Source organism: Tachysurus fulvidraco, chromosome 23, assembly GCF_022655615.1.
Source record: "Tachysurus fulvidraco isolate hzauxx_2018 chromosome 23, HZAU_PFXX_2.0, whole genome shotgun sequence".
Lineage (NCBI taxonomy): Eukaryota > Metazoa > Chordata > Actinopteri > Siluriformes > Bagridae > Tachysurus > Tachysurus fulvidraco.
This window is the reverse complement of record NC_062540.1, coordinates 12,023,767-12,041,601: the sequence shown is the minus strand read 5'-3', so window position 1 is coordinate 12,041,601 and position 17,835 is coordinate 12,023,767. Positions and strand designations below refer to the sequence as shown.

General features: G+C 37.4%; 2 protein-coding genes, 1 long non-coding RNA gene and 1 pseudogene across 3 annotated transcripts; 3 read left to right on the top strand and 1 right to left on the bottom strand.

Moving 5' to 3' along the window:
• Positions 1-36: 36 nt before the first annotated feature.
• On the top strand, positions 37-4,333 carry LOC113658291 (annotated as a pseudogene).
• Positions 4,334-7,352: 3,019 nt separating this feature from the next.
• Positions 7,353-8,774, top strand: LOC113658326 (protein BTG1-like). The gene is made up of 3 exons (XM_047807578.1): positions 7,353-7,743; positions 7,832-7,968; positions 8,409-8,774. The coding sequence occupies exons 2-3, from the start codon at positions 7,851-7,853 to the stop codon at positions 8,642-8,644; spliced, it is 354 nt and encodes a 117-aa protein (XP_047663534.1). The 5' UTR covers positions 7,353-7,743; positions 7,832-7,850; the 3' UTR covers positions 8,645-8,774.
• A 2,070-nt stretch (positions 8,775-10,844) lies between these two features.
• On the bottom strand, positions 10,845-14,609 carry LOC113658078. Its single transcript, XR_003444315.2, has 2 exons — positions 11,561-14,609; positions 10,845-11,321 (listed from the first exon to the last, which is right to left on the bottom strand). It is a non-coding gene; the product is annotated as an uncharacterized LOC113658078 (long non-coding RNA).
• A 179-nt stretch (positions 14,610-14,788) lies between these two features.
• Positions 14,789-16,053, top strand: LOC113658077 (protein BTG1-like). The gene is made up of 3 exons (XM_027170258.2): positions 14,789-14,938; positions 15,028-15,164; positions 15,601-16,053. Exons 2-3 carry the CDS (start codon positions 15,047-15,049, stop codon positions 15,834-15,836), a joined length of 354 nt encoding a protein of 117 aa, XP_027026059.2. The 5' UTR covers positions 14,789-14,938; positions 15,028-15,046; the 3' UTR covers positions 15,837-16,053.
• The last annotated feature ends 1,782 nt before the right edge of the window (positions 16,054-17,835 follow it).

The following is a 17,835-nucleotide window of genomic DNA, read 5'->3' as shown; positions in this document are numbered from 1 at the left end:
ATCTCCCCCACTTTAGCCAGAGTGAGGGAGCAGTGAGAATCTGCTGAGACGTGGAATCTGAATGCGGCTGGCTTGCCCTCGTCAGTTATACATACTATACAGAGTGCGAGAGCTTCCTCTACCCGCGCTCTTTATAGCAATAAATGGCGTGTGTTTGAAGAATGGTGTGGGTGGAGAGTGATTATCCCTTTTCAGTGCTCTGTTAGGGATATATTATGCTTCCTCCAGGATCTGCTTGATAAAAGGAAGGCTTTCTCCACCATTAAGGTGTACCTGGTAGCTATTTCAGCCTGCCATGTAGGTTTTGGTAACAAGTCGGCAGGCCAGCACCCTTTAATAAGTCGTTTTATGAAAGGGGCGCGTCGCTTACGGCCGGTGTCTAGGCGGTTGGTTCCTTTGTGGGATTTGACCATCGTCTTAGAAGGCTTGTCTCGACATCCTTTCGAGCCGATAGAGGCAGTGAGTCTTAAGTATCCCTCTCTTAAGATGGCACTGCTCCTGGCTTTGGTGACAGCCAAGCGTGTGAGTGATTTACATGCTTTGTCGGTTAGCCCGTCTTGCTTACAATTCACTCCGGGGCTCACTAAAGTCACTTTTCGTCCTAACCCTGCTTTTGTGCCCAAGGTTTTGGAGTCGACATATAGGTGTCCGTCTACCAAACTGGCGGCTTTTCAGCCTCCACCGTTTTCTTCTCCGGTGGAGCGGAGACTTCATACATTATGCCCGGTGCGGGCTCTTCATGCGTATGTGGACAGGACAGCCGGTTTCAGAACTTGTGAACAGCTGTTTGTGTCCTGGGCTACTCCTCACACAGGAAAGCCGTTATCTCGACAGCGGCTATCCCACTGGATTGTGGAGGCGATATCTGTGGCTTATGGTTGCAGGGGTCTTCAGCCCCCTGAGGGGTTGAGAGCCCACTCCACTAGGGGTATGGCCAAGTCGTGGGCTTTACTCAGAGGGGTTTCCGTTCTGGACATTTGCTCGGCGGCGAGTTTGTGCGATTCTATAGGCTAGACGTTGCGGAATCGTCCTTAGCACATACAGTGCTGGGTGCCGGGACTACTGTACCCGTTTGGAAACAGTAATGTGGGTGCAATCCGGGAGCTGTCTATATCTACCATAGTGAAACACCGAGCGAAGTTAGAAAAAGAACGTTGGGTTACTTAACGTAATCCCCGGTTCTTTGATAACAGAGTGAGGTGTTTCACCAGCACTTCCCTCCTTGCATTTGGACGGGAAGAAATCTCGTTAATGACGTAGACACGGGTCGACCTGGCTGATAAAGACAGGGCGGAGTCTGGTCGCAGGTCGACCTGTCATTCAAAAACAGACATGGTGTCATAAGAGCTTCCATAGTTGGTCACGCCCAAAGCGATTCCCATAGTGAAACACCTCACTCTGTTATCAAAGAACCGGGGATTACGTTAAGTAACCCAACGTTTTTTTAATGTGTTTTCTATGTGTTTTTATTATAGGCACATTTAAAAGATTGTTCGGACCGGCAATCTAATTTCGGAAATAGAGGATTTCTCGAGTTCTGTAAACTGGACCAACTGGAGGAACTAACACTGGCTGGGAACCAGCTAACTAAATTAAAATCGCAATAGACCCAAAATGGCATCAGATCAACAATTTTAAAGGTATTGAATGCATCATAATGTGTGCCAGTATTTCACATGCCAAGATCATCTATTTGATGTTGTTTTAATTTGTAACATAAGTATTTTTAATTCCAGAAACTCAAAAAGATGCCATACCTTTACCTAATTTGTGACAAAGAATTGGAGGCCATTCCACCACTTCCAGAGAGCCTGCATGTTGTGCATCTTCATGTCTTTTCATTATTCATTATTTAAACATACAGTACATAATCATGCCTAGTCAGCACTTGGCAGTAATATAATCTTTGTAATAGTTATACTGTAATATTTAATATTTTTAATATACCTGTTTTCTTGTCATGAATATTATTCGGTAGTTTCAAAAGAATCTATGGTGGTATCTAATAAGCAATTCCAAGGTGACAGTGGGAAAAAAATAAATAAATAAATAAATAAAAAATCTAAATGAGCCTTAAAAATATCCTTGATCAAATTGACACAGCACACTGTTATTTTTTAATGTAAAGTACTTGACAGATGATGTACAGTCCCATGCACAATTATTCACCATTCTTATAATATAATTTAATACTAAATTTTATACTGTTATACTAAGTGGTGCTGTGAAAAGTATTTGTAATACTATTATGGTTATTCACTGAATTGTATTTTTCTATCATGTCCATGGGTTGAAAAAAATACAAAGAATCAGACAACCAAGCTTTTGCCCAAAAAGAAAATAATTGTATTTTGTTTCTCCATGCAGAATAACAACAAAACAATCCTGACAGATGAAACTTTCTACAAGGGCAATGACACACACTACATCAGGTACAACATGCAGGAGGTGCGACTGGATGGGAACCTGATTATACTTGCCCAGCATCCAAACAGCTTCATCTGTCAGATCTCTTCCAAACGCCTTCTACAAGTAAGCAGAGGATGTGTCAGTGGAGGGACTGTAGTGAAATTCTCTGTAGGCTGACTGACTTACACCTGGGGCTAATATCACAACATTCCGTTATTATTCAAAGCTCCCGTATCTGCAAAAGTCCTTGTCAAGGTCTTGCTTTGCAGTTAGGCAGTAGCAATGTCTTTTACCTGGTAGTATAACAAAATAGTATACCATTTGTGGCGTGTGTGTGTGTGTGTGTGTGTGTGTGTGTGTGTGTGTGTGTGTGTGTGTGTGTGTATATATATATATATCTAATATATATATATGTAAATCAGACAATATTTTAAAAGCATGTGGTGTATGAAATTTCAGTGTTCGTATCAATTAGAGTCCTGATATAATAGTAATGTCCTGGTGAACACAAGATCTTTTATTTCCACTAGCCAAGTTTTGCTTCTTCATCAGATATTTTTCTGTGTAACAAATTTTTTTTCTTTAAAAAAATAGCACAAGTAAAAATTAGAAATACACAATGCTTGTAAAGACAAAATGTTCATTTCATGGATTTGTAAAAATGTCTTAAAAATGTGACATTGTAAAAATTATCATTACAACTGAGATGCTCTAATCATTGCTCTAATAATCAGATCTTTGAATTGTTAATAAATACATGTTGAAATAAAAAAATTCTTCTTTGGTTTTTCTATGTCTGTAACCCTGATTTGGGGACAGTTGTACATTTTACATAAACATTCAATGTTAAAATTTAAATCTACTTGGCAAAGGACTTACATCTCATTACATCTCATTTTTCTCTGGTATTCACTTAGCTTAAATGAACATATTTGCAGAAGTGAAAAATGTTTATTTTGGGTCTAATTCGGGAAGTACTATTATCCCATTCTCAATTTTCTGTTAGTCTTCCCTCTCAGAGCACTTTCTCCTGCAGACATCTTCTGAAGAAAAAACAAGAAACATTTTATCAGTCCTGGTTAATAAATACTGGGGAAAACTAAGATGATTTTTTTTTACTGGTTCTTTATACAAAAATACATAAAATTATAAATGTGATTTTTATTGTATCATATCTGATATAAAAAATCAGGCATTTATGACAATTTACTGACCACAACATTGTAAATTTCCTAACAAAAAAAAAAGAAATGAAAATTAAATTAAATACAATGATGACTGAGGTAAATTACCTTATGTAGGGGACACCAGGGACAGCTGTAACACATTTTGCCATTTTAGCAATACATCAAAACCATTTTTATTGGAATTACCAATTTGTTATATTATAAACTTCAATCTGTCAACTGCTGAAACAATGTATTTAAGTGGTTTTATGAAATATGTACAGGTTGCAAAACTGATTTTAATACAGTCTCTCCACTGTTACAACCGCCCCAATGTACAGGGACGGTTGTAATGCATGTCAGGGACGGTTGTAACATGTCTAAAATATACATGATGAATCAATCATATACTCAAAATAGAAAATATTATTTATCAGTCATGTTATTGTGACTATTCATTACATGTTAAGTAATGATTACCTTTTTTTTTCACACAAATGTGAAAAAAAGAGGACGAAACTGTCAAATTATAAAGCAAGAAAATAATTTTTGGGTAGAACACCTCAAAAAAGTTTAAACATGAAAGGTAGGCCTAATCTGAGTCACAGTTGTGGCAAGTGTAAAAATCCCTTCCATCTGTGCAGTCCTTGTGTTCCCAGGCTTTACAGGACCAGCACTGGAGCCAGACCTCCCTTGACCTGGAGAAGTTTTCCAAGCACACAATGCAGAATTCATTTTCATCATCAGATGAGTCCTGAGTTTTCTACTCCTTCGGTTTGGATTTTTTGTTATTGCTGAAATTTATTTTTCTTTTAGCTGCAGACCTGCTTTTCTCAACCCCCAGGGGCAAGTCATGGCCTAATGGTTAGAGAGTCTGACTCGTAATCCTAAGGTTGCTGGTTCGAGTCTCGGGATGGCCACGACTGAGGTGCCCTTGAGCAAGGCACCGAACCCCCCAACTGCTCCCCGTGCGCCGCAGCATAAATGGCTGCCCACTGCTCCGGGTGTGTGTTCACTGCTGTGTGCGTGCACTTTGGATGGGTCAAATGCAGAGAACGAATTCTGAGTATGGGTCACCATACTTAGCCGTATGTCACGTCACTTTTTGTATCTGTAAGGACAGTGTTTTCCCTTCTTTTCCTGCCCTTTGTTGTCTGCTTTCTTGGGCCAGCTTTTGGGTGTGGACGGATGGACACAGGTGAAAAAGTTGTGTCCATAGCAGAGGATGATGGCTCAGGCTCAGGCTTGGACAAAAAACATGGTGTTACAGGGGATGATGCTCTAAGTGGCATGGAGGATGCCACCGTTGCCACATTGGGTGATGGAGTTGTAGAGGAAGATGGAACCTCTGGTGTCACTGCTGGCATTGGGCGGTCTGTGACTAGGGATGGTGCAAAGTCACTGTCAGTGAAAATATTCCTACAGTATTAAAATGCCAAATTCCAGTGCATGCAAACCCTGCCTGAATATTTGCCAGTGATGCAGCACAGGGAAGGGCACTCTTCACAATGCCTGGCAGATCATAAATAGACATTGTGGCTCCTGGATGAGCTTTCATCCAGCCGTCACAGCAGTTGAATACCAGACTCTTCGGTAGCCAATATACAGTACACTGCAATCCAAGGGCTGCATCTTATGGGAACAGTGTGGGGGGAATGAGAGGAGGACGATGCCATGGCTCTTGCAAAAATCAATCCCCTCCACAGAAAGGTGGCAGGTATGGTTGTCCATAATGGGACGTTACAACCGTCCCAGTATCATCAACCATGATTTTATCTCATGTGAGCTAGCTTGACTGCTAGTTTGACACTTATTAGCCACTTATATTTTTAGCTTACAAAATAGTGATTCTAATAATGCTTGTTTGAATTCATAGACATTTGATCCTATAACATCATCCAAAAAAGTACATCAGAAAGAAAAGTGATTTTTTTTTACCTCAAAAAAATCTTTTGTAGATAACTCCGTCAGTTAGATTCAAATGTTTCTCCTTTTATGGCAAAATTGGAGGGAGACTAACTGAGCATGTGCACAGTGAGTGTCATCACACTAGGTTGTTTCTGCTTGGAGGAATTCAAGGTGTTGCAACCGTCCCCTGTTACAACTGTCCCTGGTCTCCGATACCTGCTGTATCATATTTGATACACATATATTCAACACCATTTTATGATGACATTCATATTATTATTATTATTATTATTATTATTATTATTATTATTATTATTAATATTATTATTATTATTCAATAATGTATAAATTCATATTAAAAATTCAGTATTAGCATATATGCTATTTTTACCATACCTTTTTCAAAATGAGCAAAGATGTCCCTGCAAAAAACTAGCAAGTAAGTCCATGAAGGCAGCCGTATTGGAAAAGACTGCAGGGCTTGGGTAAGTCCACTAGGGGGCAGAAGACAAGTCTAAGATTGTCTTCAACAAGTTTTTGAGGAAAGTATTGATAATGCAGGTGTTCCAGAGGTCTCAGAATCTCATGTATCAAATATGATACATATACCATTTGAGGGTTAAAACCAAATGTGGAGCAAATTTGCTTGGATATTAAATACATAAAGCTATTAAGCATGAAGGATGTGCCCTGCGATGGGTTGGCACTCCGTCCAGGGTGTATCCTACCTTGATGCCCGATGACTCCTGAGATAGGCACAGGCTCCCCGTGACCCGAGGTAGTTCGGATAAAGCGGTAGAAAATGAGTGAGTGAGAGCATGAAGGGTATTAAATAATGCGCTTATTGTTCCCCACAAAAAAATCCTTTCTAGGTTCTTTTACTATGAAGATGCTGAGGTTCATAATTTAAGTGTGCAATTAGGTACATAAGTATATTATATAGGTATATTTTTTAATCAGGTTACTAATTGCAGCCTGTTGCTCTGTACAATTTGCCAGACTCTTTTGGTCCAACAATCAAAAGTACAATTTTGAGATGTACATTTACACTTTTGTCATTAACTCATCTTGAGAAACCAATTTATTCAGGTAAGGGTTGTGCTGCATCTCTATATCCTATGCTGGGATGCACCACAACCAATTTATTCAGGTAAGGGTTGTGGTGCATCTCTACATCCTATGCTGGGAATGCTGGAAACAAAACAGGTCCCAACAAAATTCTTCCAAGGTTGCTGAGGTTTATAGGTTAAGTGCGCAAAAAGTGTACAAAATGCACATTTGTGCTTTGTTAGACATAACCTTTCATTTTATATGGTCAAGTGCTAATAAGAAAAGACAGCAAAAGTTAAGGACAGGAAAAGAATGAAAGAGACGTCTAATTTGACACAGGAATTTAATATATTTTGTAAAAATACCGATATGCATGCATTCAGCATTGTGATGTTGCACATACGGCAAATCATTTGTAGAATTATTATCTAGACTGAATTTATGAATTATTATTTTGCTACATGATTAGTTAAAAGCTGACTGCATATTTGAGGAATAAAACACTAAATTTAGTTGATAACTGTTATCAATAGCATTTTCCCTTTTCCTCTCGTTATTGAGTTTGGTCACATAACAAACAATGAAATAGATGTATAGTAATTCACTTTTTGCACAGTTTGGAGTGTTGTAAGTCTTCTTGGAAGCAGTAAATCATTTATTTGTCTCGATAGAGACGTCAAATAATACATCATAGCAGACAACATGCTTGCCTAATACACTATATTAATACTTAGATCAGAAATGGGGACGTCTACATGGGCTAATGATATAGGAACAATTGTTTTGTCGTTTGTTAATAATACACTGTCCGAAACGAAAATTAAATTGTACAGCATTTAACATCTATTCTGAATTTTCTTCCAGTCTGTAATAAAGAACAGGGGATGTGATCATTCACGCTATAGCAGTCATGTGTAATTTTTGTTTACGTATGTGGTTTTGTACTTTTACTCGGTTCATAGTTAATTAGTGTTAGATGCGTTCATTTCAATTTAAATGAAAACACTGTGTGACGTCACTTGAATGACTTTGATGACGTTTCAGCGTATTCGGATGGAACCTTTGTGACAGCCAGAGAGTTTAAATTAGAAAGAGCAGGAAATTTGTCAGCACTTGCTTCAATGTCAGAGCTGACAATTACACTGTAATCACAGATTATTTGGATATAAGCCTCTTTAAATCCTTCTTTGTATATTATATATTTCATCAGGTAACTTTTTCATCCCGAACAGTAAAAGACGTATTTCCCTACTGTGGCTTTAATCCGTCGCCTTTCTAATCCATCGGTCTTTTTACAGGTGTTGCTGTTCGGCAAACATGAGAACAGAAGTCTCTACAGCTGCTAATTTTGTTAGCAGTCTGGTCAGAATGACTGGCCTTCTTACTGAAGATCAACTTAATCACTTAAACTTTTCCCTGCAGAAGACGCTACTTGGTACGAGGAGTTTCAATATTCATTACAGCCTGTATTTTCCTTCTAGTCATTCACATTTCTACAGATAGTTTAATCAGACATGTATTGACTAGATAATTACATTGAGTTATACTTTTATACTATAAAATTAGTTATGGTTACTGGGCTTTCTAAAATTCTACATTGTGCCTGCTCTGAAAGGGAAACAAATTTAAACCAAAACAGAACAAAGCGGGAATTTTGAATCTGCTGTAGGTCTTGCATATACAAGTACATCTTGGTATAACTAAAACTATAGTTTTTTTAAAACTTGATCAATACTACAGCCATAATTCACTTAGTCTAGTACCTGATTCTAGACCTGGGTGGTAGTAGAGTGAGTAGTGCTTGTAGGCTGCTTGTGGGTGGTGAAAATAGTATTGAGGATCCTTTCTTATCTTGCTTTACCTTTTTTCTTTCAGATTACTACGAGCAACACTGGTTCCCCCAAGACCCTTGCAGAGGGTCAGGCTACAGATGCTTGCGCATCAACCACAAAATGGACCCTTTGATAGGCAAAGCTGCCTGGGCCGTTGGCATTACACAGGAGGAAATCTTTTCCCTGCTTCCATGTGAGCTAACACTCTGGGTGGACCCGAATGAAGTGTCGTATCGCATTGGTGAAAATGGATCCAGTTGTGTTCTTTATGCGTCCTGATCACCTGCCATATCTTACAACACTGCAAACATTCAAGAAGTCAGCTGTAAGGGAAATCCATGCCCTGAACAATCAATTCTTCTGAGTTCTTCAATATGATGAGGAATTTTCCACGTTATTTTAATGTGAATGCTACCATTTTTTGCTAACAATACTGTATATAAAACTACTCATGAATTAAAAGTGTTTGTGTTTTTTTGTAGCAATTCCAGTAGTCAAATATCGTATTCAGGGGATGTGACACAAATATGTACAGTTGCTCAATCATTTTAACATTGTTAATAGTGAACTGGGGTTAAGCTTGGCTAGTTGGTATGTTACAAATTGGGCTACATTACATTGCTTAATATACTTTTGTCAGCTTCACTCTTACCAGTTCCCACAATGTCACCTTTTTAAAGGTCATTCCAGTACTTTATCTCAAGTGAAATTTGATAATGAATGCCCTGGCAGTGTAAGGGGTCATCATTCAACATCAGCACACTGGAATATAGTAGCTTAGTGGTTAAAGTGTTGGATTGCTAACTGGAAGGTTGAAAATTCCAGGTTGTAAATCCCAGGTCCAGCAAGCTACCACTTTAACCCTTAATTTCTCATTTGTATAAAATGTAAGTTGCTCTGGAAAAGAACGTCTGTTAAAAGGCTGTATGTACTCATATTAGGAACCTACAGCTCATATTTAGGCATCAATAGCATGCTGATACAAGTCAAACAGTATAAAAAAAATAATGGTGTGACATCATGAATGTTTCACATCGTTGTTATACCTTCCGATGTATCACATATCACAGAAACTAGATCACTTTAAACAATGCAAAACTTACAGTGTACAATTTAAATACATATACATTTTTACAAAGTGACTTTAAAGGATCTTGGTGAAGAAAGATCTAAACACTTATGGTCTCGCTCAATACTACTTCTGAATTGTAGAAAATGGACCTATGGATGTTATTATTCTCCTTTCTGCTTCTACCATGGATGTTATGTGTAGCAGCACAAAATGATCAAATGGATCTTCAAGAGAATGGTTTTCTGAAAGTGGATTTAGAGGAGTTGCAGTAAGAAGATAGCATTTTCTTGGAGGTAAAGAAAAAAAGGTAAAAAGCCCAATATACTCTAACTAAATCTGGGTCAGGAACTTTTCAACAGTGCATGCTGACTATGTGCTAGCATGTTTGTGAAAATTTACTTGCAGATTTTACCTTTAGAAAAAAATTTTTTTAATGAAGTATTTTATATCATTGAACCATTTCCTCAATTTATACACAAGAAAATTCTGAAATAAAAGTGCAACATACCAGATTTCAAATATCTAAGCAATGGTATGCAGGAGACAACAGTGCAACCCATGTCCATGCTGGGACAAACATTTCGTTGCACAAAATTCAACAAACTGGAACTGAACTGGAAACTGAAAAGGGCACATTTAACAAACATTAAAGAGCATAGCGTGGCACTGTGGCTTAGTGGTTAGCACATTCGCCTCACACCTCCAGTGTTGGGGGTTCGATTCCCGCCTCCGCCTTGTGTGTGTGGAGTTTGCATGTTCTCCCCGTGCCTCGGGGGTTTCATCCGGGTACTCCGGTTTCCTCCCACAGTCCAAAGACATGCATGGTAGGTTGATTGGCATCTCTGGAAAATTGTCCGTAGTGTGTGTGTGCCCTGCAATGGGTTGGCACTCCGTCCAGGGTGTATCCTACCTCGATGCCTGAGATAGGCACAGGCTCCCCGTGACCCGAGAAGTTACGATAAGCGGTAGAGAATGAATGAATGAAGAGCATAGTTTTTTATATATAAACCAATCTTTATTTTTCCTTCTTCTTAACTTCTTTCTTTACTCTTAAATTTTTGGTTGGCCTCATCCAAGGAAAAAGTCATTGCAGCCCCAGACTATGAAACAGTGGATAATGCAGGTGATGAAGGCCCTGTAATATCTGGCACTGAATTCATTATTCATTACTTAAACATACATAATCATGCCTAATCAGCACTTGGCAGTAATAAAATCTTTGTAATAGTTAGAATATTTAATATTTATAATATATCTGTTTTCTTGTCATGAATATTATTTACTAGTTTCAAAAGAATCTATGGTGTAAATACCTAATAAGCAATCCCAAGGTGTAATATTAATATAAATATATAAAAATATATATATATATAAATAAATAAAAATGAGCCTTAAAAATATCCTTGATCAAATTGACACAGCACACTGTTATTTTTTATTCCTTGAAGCATAAAGTACTTCACAGATGATGTACAGTCCCTTGCACAATTATTCACCATTCTTATAATATAATTTAATACTAAATTTTATACTGCAATTTATAACCCGAAAAAAATGTTAAGACTACATAGTAGTGGTGCTGTGAAAAGTATTTGCTACACTATTATGGTTATTCACTGAATTGTATTTTTCCATCATGTCCAAGGGTTGAAAAAATTCAAAGAATCAGACAACCAAGCTTTTGCCCAAAAAAAGAAAATAATTGTATTTTGTTTTTCCAAGCAGAATAACAACATAACCATCCTGACGGATGAAATGTTCTACAAGGGCAATGACACACACTACATCATGTACAACATGCAGGAGGTGCGGATGAATGGGAACCTGATTATACTTGCCCAGCATCCAAACAGCTTCATCTGTCAGATCTCTTCCAAACAGCTTCTACAAGTAAACAGAAGATGTGTCAGTGGAGGGACTGGAGTGAAATCCTCTGTAGTCTGACTTGCACCTGGGGTTAATATCAGCACATTCCGTTATTATTCAAAGCTCCCTTAGAATCTGCAAAAGGCTTTCAAAGCTTGGCCTTGTCAAGGTCTTGCTTTGCAGTTAGGCAGTAGCAATGTCTTTCACCTCAAACTACTGTAAGTAGCATAACAAAATAGTATAACAAAATAGTATACCATATATATAAATATGAAGGGAGCACAGATGCTCCAGTCCAGTGAGCACAGATGTGTTTACCACATTTTCATGTCCCATTGTTCGAAGCAATATGCACCTTCTTGTCCTAGTCATCTTCAGCTTCCGTATAAGCCCTTCAGTACCAAAAGTGGCTCTACTCCCTGGATCCAAGAAAGCATATGTTGTTACTGTAAAGTCTCCAAACTTAGACCTGACCTGAACTGGCACAGTGGACAATGAACAATCTTGTTCTCTGGCTCCAGTATGAGCATAGGTCTACAAAGTAACAAGAGCATTACTCAATTGTTTCTCCTCAAAGGGTTTACTCTTAGCTGAGATGTGCAATATAATAAGATGCTTCTGACTACACACACCACAAATATGCCGACTTGTACAATCTTTGCTAAGATGTCCAAATTTAAACAGGCAAAGCAAATTCCATGATTCTTCAAAAATTAAATCCTTTGTCTGTGAGTCATTTTCTGAATTAGAGGGCTTTTTCAAAAACATGATTTTCTTTGCATGCATAGCAGCAAGATGAAGAACTATGCTGTGATGGATGTACTTTAGGCTGAAAATCTTAGCCACTGTAGCTGAACTTCACCCTCTACCACTGTAAGGTACAGATTTGACTTTATAGGACATGTTTGGTTGTGTATCTTTAATATCTCCAAAGAGAGGATCCGTGAGAATCTTTATCTGATGTTCAATAAAATCCACCATGTCTGTAAACTTGACCCTACAGCCATTCTGTTCTTGTAACTTGCAGACTATGACTCCATTTTTCCCTGAGTCGGTAAGGCAGTTTCATCATGATGTTCTTAAGGTTCGATGAAACATTAATCTCATCCATATACTGCAAGTTTACCATCACATTGCAATACCCTCTCAGAAACAAAGCATATGCTTGCAGCCCTTTAATGTCATCAAGTTTTATTGTAGTCCAATCCAAAGCCTTTTCCATGTAGGCTGCAGTGATTTTTAACTCATGACAAAAATGTTCCTTCAACAAATTTTTGGCTTTGCTGAACCCTTGTTGTGCCGGCATATGCTGGCAGCTTCTGACCAACTCTCTCGGTTGTCCTCTAGTGTACTGTTCTAAATAGTACAAACAATCCTGTGCATCTGTGGTCTTTCTTTCAATTCCATGCTCAAAGGCTTGAATAAAGGCAGCAAATTGTAATGGATCTCCATCGAAAATTGGAATTACTCGAGGAGGTAAAGCAGATGCCACATCCCCCCAATGAACAAGCTGAGCTGTTATATTTGCTTGCTGCTGCATAATGTTATACAAAATATCTTGTCCAGTTTGAGAATAAGATTGTGAAGAATGAATCTGTGATTGAGAATTAGAGACTGGATTACTTTGAACAGCAGTTGTACCATCCTGTGTGCCTGCAACTTGTTGTATAGTTAAACATTGCATTGCAGTTTGAGTAGAATTCCCAGGCAGCTCTACTTGCAAATTGTGATTCAATGAGTGTGATTTTTTACATTTTAAATCATTGGACGATGCCTTTTTTTCCAATTCCAACATCACTGGTTCTTAAAACTTTGCATCACTGGCTGCTATTTTTGCATTCATTAGGAGTTGTTTCTTTTGTCTTTTTAGTCTTTCACTTTGAAATGTGAAGCTTTTCTTCCTCCACCAAGACATGTCTCTTCTCCATAGCAGCACTATGTTGTAATAATGCAGCCTTTTCTGCCACAGCCTTTATTCGTGCAGAAGAAGTTGTACTTGAAGTAGTAGTTGAACCTTTCGATGCTTTGCTGTGATGGGATTGTTTTGTGGATACATTTGAAATACTATCATCAGGTCCTATTTCACTGCTTGTTGTAGATGAGGTGTCACAGATTTTATCCACATTCAATGATTTTCCAGTATCAGACACCCATTCACTGATATCTTTGGAAAAATGCAGATTTTCAGCCATTTTGGCATTAAACCATTCCTTCTGCTTGTCAGACTCATTCGGAGACATAGGCATTTCAACAATTGAATTGTGTTCAGCCTCTTTACAATATTTATCAAACCTCTTCATTTGCTTTTCCACATCTGGTATAGTTTCACTTGCGATTTTGAGAGAAATTAGATCATTCACCTTTTGTTTGGTTTTATTTATTTGACTTAACTTCTGTTTTCTAGTTGTCTGCAAACTTTCAAAGAGCAGAGCAACCCACTTTGCAGTCATTTTTCTCACTCTGTTTTGTGACTCTTTTTCATCAACAGCAGTAACGTCATCATTTGCAACCTCTTCAGTAACAATCTTTCCACCATCAATACCAGTAGCCATTTCAGAGTCTGATTTCTCCTTTTTATCCATGAGCAACAACACCACCAGAAGGAATCAGCAGCACAGAATGTCTCTGTTTGGTTCAAACTTCAAATTTCATTGCATGAAGCCTTTAAACATATTAAGCAGCACCCACCAGCCTTCCTTAATTGTCATCCGTCCTGTTTCCACGTTGAGAACTTGAACAAAGCGAGCGCCGCTCAGTGATCCAACGGGAACTAGTTTTTACTTTTGTTCCAGCAGCTCCTATAGCTGCTGATGGCTTGGATAAAACGCGCACGCTTTACGCACACCAAAAGACCTTCGTAGTAGATTTTAACTTATCTACTTTATTGAACATAATGCAAGCATATATGTACAATCCTTGAAGAAAGAAAGTTGATATCCAGTGTGTTGCTCTTATAGTTTCTGTGTGGTAAAAAAAAAAAAAAAACTGTCCCCTTCAACCAAGTCAACTTCCGCTACCTGTAAGAAACACCTGTTTTTAACCCCTCTGTGCACACACTGCCCCCACCTGGTGACAGCCCAAAATGCATTTACAACATTGGCTCCTACAAATACATCATAGCAGACAACATGCTTGCCTAATACACTATATTAATACTTAGATCAGAAATGGGGACGTCTACATGGGCTAATGATATAGGAACAATTGTTTTGTCGTTTGTTAATAATACACTGTCCGAAACGAAAATTAAATTGTACAGCATTTAACATCTATTCTGAATTTTCTTCCATTCTGTAATAAAGAACAGGGGATGTGATCATTCACGCTATAGCAGTCATGTGTGATTTTTGTTTATGTATGTGGGTTTGTACTTTTACTCGGTTCATAGTTAATTAGTGTTAGACGTTGAATTAAAATTTAAATGAAAACACTGTGTGACGTCACTTGAATGACTGATGACGTTTCAGCGTATTCGGATGGAACCTTTGTGACAGCCAGAGAGTTTAAATTAGAAAGAGGAAATTTGTCCGCACTTGCTTCAATGTCAGAGCTGACAATTACACTGTAATCACAGATTATTTTGATAGAAATCGCTTCAAATCCTTCTTTGTTTCGTATATAATTTATTTCATCAGGTAACTCTTTCATCCTGAACAGTAAAAGACGTATTTAAAGAACTGTGTCTCCAATCCGTCGCCTTTCTAATCCATCGGTCTTTTTACAGGTGTTGCTGTTCGGCAAACATGAGAACAGAAGTCTCTACAGCTGCTAATTTTGTTAGCAGTCTGGTCAGGATGACTGGCCTTCTTACTGAAGATCAACTTAATCACTTAAACTTTTCCCTGCAGAAGACGCTACTTGGTACGAGGAGTTTCAATATTCATTACAGCCTGTATTTTCCTTCTAGTCATTCACATTTCTACAGATAGTTTTATCAGACATGTATTGACTAGAAAAATACACTGAGTTATACTTTTATACTATAAAATTAGTTATGGTTACTGCTCTAAAGTTCTACATTGTGCCTGCTCTGAATGTGAAACAAATTTAAACCAAAACAGAACAAAGCGGGAATTTTGAATCTGCTGTAGGCCTTGCATATACAAGTACATCTTGGTATAACTAAAACTATAGTTTTTTTAAAACTTGATCAATACTACAGCCATAATTCACTTAGTCTAGTACCCGATTCTAGACCTGCGTGGTAGTAGAGTGAGTAGTGCTTGTAGGCTGCTTGTGGGTGGTGAAAATAGTATTGAGGATCCTTTCTTATCTTGCTTTACCTTTTTTCTTTCAGATTACTACGAGCAACACTGGTTCCCCCAAGACCCTTGCAGAGGGTCAGGCTACAGATGCTTGCGCATCAACCACAAAATGGACCCTTTGATAGGCAAAGCTGCCTGGGCCGTTGGCATTACACAGGAGGAAATCTTTTCCCTGCTTCCATGTGAGCTAACACTCTGGGTGGACCCGAATGAAGTGTCGTATCGCATTGGTGAAAATGGATCCAGTTGTGTTCTTTATGCGTCCTGATCATCTGCCATATCTCACAACACTGCAAACATTCAAGAAGTCAGCTGTAAGGGAAATCCATGCCCTGAACAATCAATTCTTCAGAGTTCTTCAATATGATGAGGCATTTTCCTCGTTATTCTAATGTGAATGCAAACTTTTTTTTGTTAATAATACTGTATATAAAACTACTCGTTTGAAAATACTTTATGTATTAAAGCGTTTTTTTTTTTTTTTTTTTAGCAATTCCAGTAGTCAAATATCTTATTCAGGGGATGTGACACAAATATGCACAGTTGCTCAATCATTTTAACATTGTTAATAGTGAATTCGGGTTAAGCTTGACTAGTTGGTATGTTACAAATTGGGCTACATTACACTCCTTAATATACTTTTGTCAGCTTCACTCTTACCAGTTCCCACTCTGTCACCTTTTTAAAGGTCATTTCAGTAGTTATTCTCAAGTGAAATTTGATAATGAATGCCCTGGCAGTGTAAGGGGTCATCATTCAACATCAGCACACTGAAATGTACTGTAGTAGCTTAGTGGTTAAAGTATTGGATTACCAATCAGAAGGTTGTAAATTCGTATCCCATATCCAGCAAGCTGCCACTTTAACCCTTAATTGAAGTGAAATTTGATAATGAATGCCCTGGCAGTCTAAGGGATCATCATTCGTGTGCCAGTATTTCACATGGCAAGATTATCTATTTGATGTTGTTTTAATTTGTAAAATAAGTATTTTTAATTCCAGAAACTCAAAAATATTGTATACCTTTACCTTTTTGACAATGAAATGGAGACCATTCCACCACTTCCAGAGTGCCTGCATGTTGTGCAGCTCCATGTCTTTTTATTATTCATTACTTAAACATATATAATCATGCCTGGTCAGCACTTGGCAGTACTATAATCTTTGTAATAGTTATAATGGTTAATATTTATAATCTATGTACATCTGTTTTCTGGTCATGAATATTATTCAGTAGTTTCAAAATATTCTAGGGTGTAAATACCTAATAAGCAATCCCAAGTTTACAATGGCAAAAAAATAAATAAAAAATCTAAATGAGCCTTAGCAATATCTATGAACAAATTGATACAGCACACTGTTATTTTTTATTCCTTAATAAGATATTTTTTATTTTATTTTTTTATATAATATTTTTTAAATAAAGTATAATAACATTTGATTGATTGCATTTAATCTGTTTACTTTTAGGACTTAGGAGTGTGAGAATCTGATGAAGGTTTGGGTGATATTTATGCAAAAATATAGAATTTTCTAAAGAGTTCACAAACTTTCAAGCTGTAAATGATTCAATTCTATTAGACTGGAATCAGTTGAAAATTATATTAAGATGACTTTTTCATTTTTAATTATTTCAATAAATAATAAAATCTTATATAAACTTGGCAGAGTGGCAGGATTAATGTAGGTTTAATTGTGAAATGCAATACACCTGCTGTATCATATTTGACACATATATTCAACATTATTTTACAATAACATTCTGTACAAATATCAATTTATTATTAGATTCTTCAATATTTATTACCTATCAATAAATATATGCTATTTTTACCATAACTTTTTCAAATATCTAAGCAATGGTATGCAGGAGACAACAGTGCAACCCATGTCCATGTTGGGACAAACATTCTGTTGCACAAGCAATTCAACAAACCGGAACTGAACTGGAAACTGGAAAGGACACATTTAAAAAGCATTAAGAGCATAGTACATTATATATAAACCAATCTTTATTTTTCCTTCTTCTTAACTTCTTTCTTTACTCTTAAATGTTTGTTTGGCCTTCATCCAAGGAAAAGGTCATTGCAGCCCCAGACTATGACACAGTGGATAATGCAGGTGATGAAGGCCCTGTAATAACTGGCCCTGAATTAGTGTACTCAGAATAATGAATGATATTTTCTTAAAGGCAACATCTGAAGCCAGCACACAGCTCTTGCAAATGAAAAAGTTTTGACCTATTAAAGCATGCTTCCTAAATTTAA

Excerpts from the sequence above, each read along its gene's own strand:
- LOC113658077 (XM_027170258.2), top strand. The coding sequence starts at position 15,047 with ATGAGAACAGAAGTCTCTACAGCTGCTAATTTTGTTAGCAGTCTGGTC. Across the intron at positions 15,165-15,600 it reads CCTGCAGAAGACGCTACTTG|ATTACTACGAGCAACACTGG; the intron begins GTACGAGGAGTT and ends TTTTTCTTTCAG.
- LOC113658326 (XM_047807578.1), top strand. The coding sequence starts at position 7,851 with ATGAGAACAGAAGTCTCTACAGCTGCTAATTTTGTTAGCAGTCTGGTC. Across the intron at positions 7,969-8,408 it reads CCTGCAGAAGACGCTACTTG|ATTACTACGAGCAACACTGG; the intron begins GTACGAGGAGTT and ends TTTTTCTTTCAG.